At 52.0% G+C, this 1,728-nt stretch overlaps 1 protein-coding gene across 1 annotated transcript; it reads left to right on the top strand.

Moving 5' to 3' along the window:
• The first annotated feature begins 209 nt into the window (after window positions 1-209).
• Window positions 210-1,240, top strand: LOC108540420 (glutathione S-transferase theta-4). Its single transcript, XM_083287449.1, is given in 5 exon segments — window positions 210-481; window positions 484-561; window positions 835-870; window positions 873-921; window positions 1,144-1,240. Coding segments are annotated over 5 exon segments (237 nt in total). The 5' UTR covers window positions 210-438; the 3' UTR covers window positions 1,175-1,240.
• The last annotated feature ends 488 nt before the right edge of the window (window positions 1,241-1,728 follow it).

Below are 1,728 nucleotides of genomic sequence, written 5' to 3'. Positions count from 1 at the left end.
TCCCAGTCTCTACTTCTAGAATCTTCCAGGGATCATTCTCATTGCCTCTTCCTCATTCTGGACCCTGCAAAGCCCCTTTCATCAGGTTCTGCAATGCAAGTCCAGCCATGGGAATTCCCAGGCATAATCCCTTCTCAGACAGGGTGTCTATGAGGTGGTGCCATGGGGCACAGGCACACGTGGAAGAGGGACAGTGGGGTCACAGCTGCCACATCTTTGCCACAGGCCTCTCCCAAGCCTACTCCTGGGCCTCCTTAGAATCCTTGCTGCCGTGAGAATTGCAGGCTTCCTGGCCTTATGACAACACAAAGGGAAACAAGAAGTTTCCCTGGGGAACACAGGGTCCTGGGTCCAGATTGGAGAGGGCACAGGGCCAGGGACTCTGGCCAGACATAGGCCCAGGTCTGTGGCGGGCCAGCTGCGGCTGTGGGGCCCGGCATGTGTCTCAACATGGCCCTGGAGCTCTACATGGACCTGCTGTCAGCCCCTGCCGTGCCATCTACATCTTCTCGAAGAAGCATGACATCCGGTTCAACTTTCAGTTTGTGGATCTGCTGAAAGGTCAGTTCCCACTGCTACCCGGCAGGCCTGGTCCTGGGGCAGGCAGGGCACACACATTGGGGCTTGTTTTTTCCTTTTTCTTTTTTTTTTGAGACAGAGTCTGACTCTGTCACCCAGGCTGTAGTGCAGTGGCATGATCTCCGCTCACCGCAAGCTCCACCTCCCGGGTTCATGCCATTCTCCTGCCTCAGCAGGAGGCATTTGTGTCTCTGGGAGTCTCAGTTCTCTCTCCCCTGGAGTCCCACAGCCTCAGACCTTCCCTGCCCCTCCCAGGTCACCACCACAGCAAAGAATACATTGATATCAACCCCTCAGGAAGCTGCCCAGCCTCAAAGATGGGAAATTTATCTTAACTGAAAGGTAAGTCTTCCCCAGGGCCCTTGCACCATCTGTCTCTGCTCCTCCTGGGAGACACGGTGCAAGCATTTATCTATTTCACCATGGAAAACCTCACACATACACTAAAGGAGACTGAATACTAACTAATGAGGGGCATGAGGAACCCCACAAACCCATTGTTCAGCTCTGACTGTTGCCAACTTGGGGTCCATTTTATATCATTTCTGTTCCCCTGCTTTCCAGATACCCCATCATTCCAGTCATAAATGTTTAGGGGCCAGCTCACACCTGTAATCCCAGCACTTTGGGAGACTGAAGCGGGTGGATGGCCGGAGCTCAGGAGTTCAAGACCAGCCTAGCCTGGACAACATGCCAAAACCCCCATCTCTACAACAAATATAAAAATTCACCAGCGTGGTGGCCCACACCTGTAGTCCCAGCTGCTCAGGAGGCTAAGGTGAAAAGACTGCTTGAGCCCAGGAGGCAGAGGTTGCAGTGAGCCAAGACTGAGCCATTGCACTTCAGCCTGGGCAACAGGGCGAGACCCCATCTCAAAAATAAAAATAAGTAAGTAAATAAATCAATCAAATGTTTAGGAACATACCTCTCAGAGATAAGAGTTCTTTAAAAAAATAAAAAGCAACAGGCTGGGCATGGTGGCTTACGCCTATAATCCCAGCACTTTGAGAGGCTGACACGGGAGGATCGCTTGAGGCCAGGAGTTCACGACTGCAGTGAACTCTGACTGCGCCACTGCACTTCCAGCCTGGGCTAGGAGAGAGGGTAGGATCACTACATTACCATTAAGATACCTCACAAAATTAACAA

This window comes from Rhinopithecus bieti, unplaced genomic scaffold (assembly GCF_001698545.2).
Source record: "Rhinopithecus bieti isolate Rb0 unplaced genomic scaffold, ASM169854v2 scaffold_19615, whole genome shotgun sequence".
In the NCBI taxonomy this organism is placed as follows: domain Eukaryota; kingdom Metazoa; phylum Chordata; class Mammalia; order Primates; family Cercopithecidae; genus Rhinopithecus; species Rhinopithecus bieti.
This window is presented reverse-complemented; position numbering and strand designations above follow the sequence as displayed.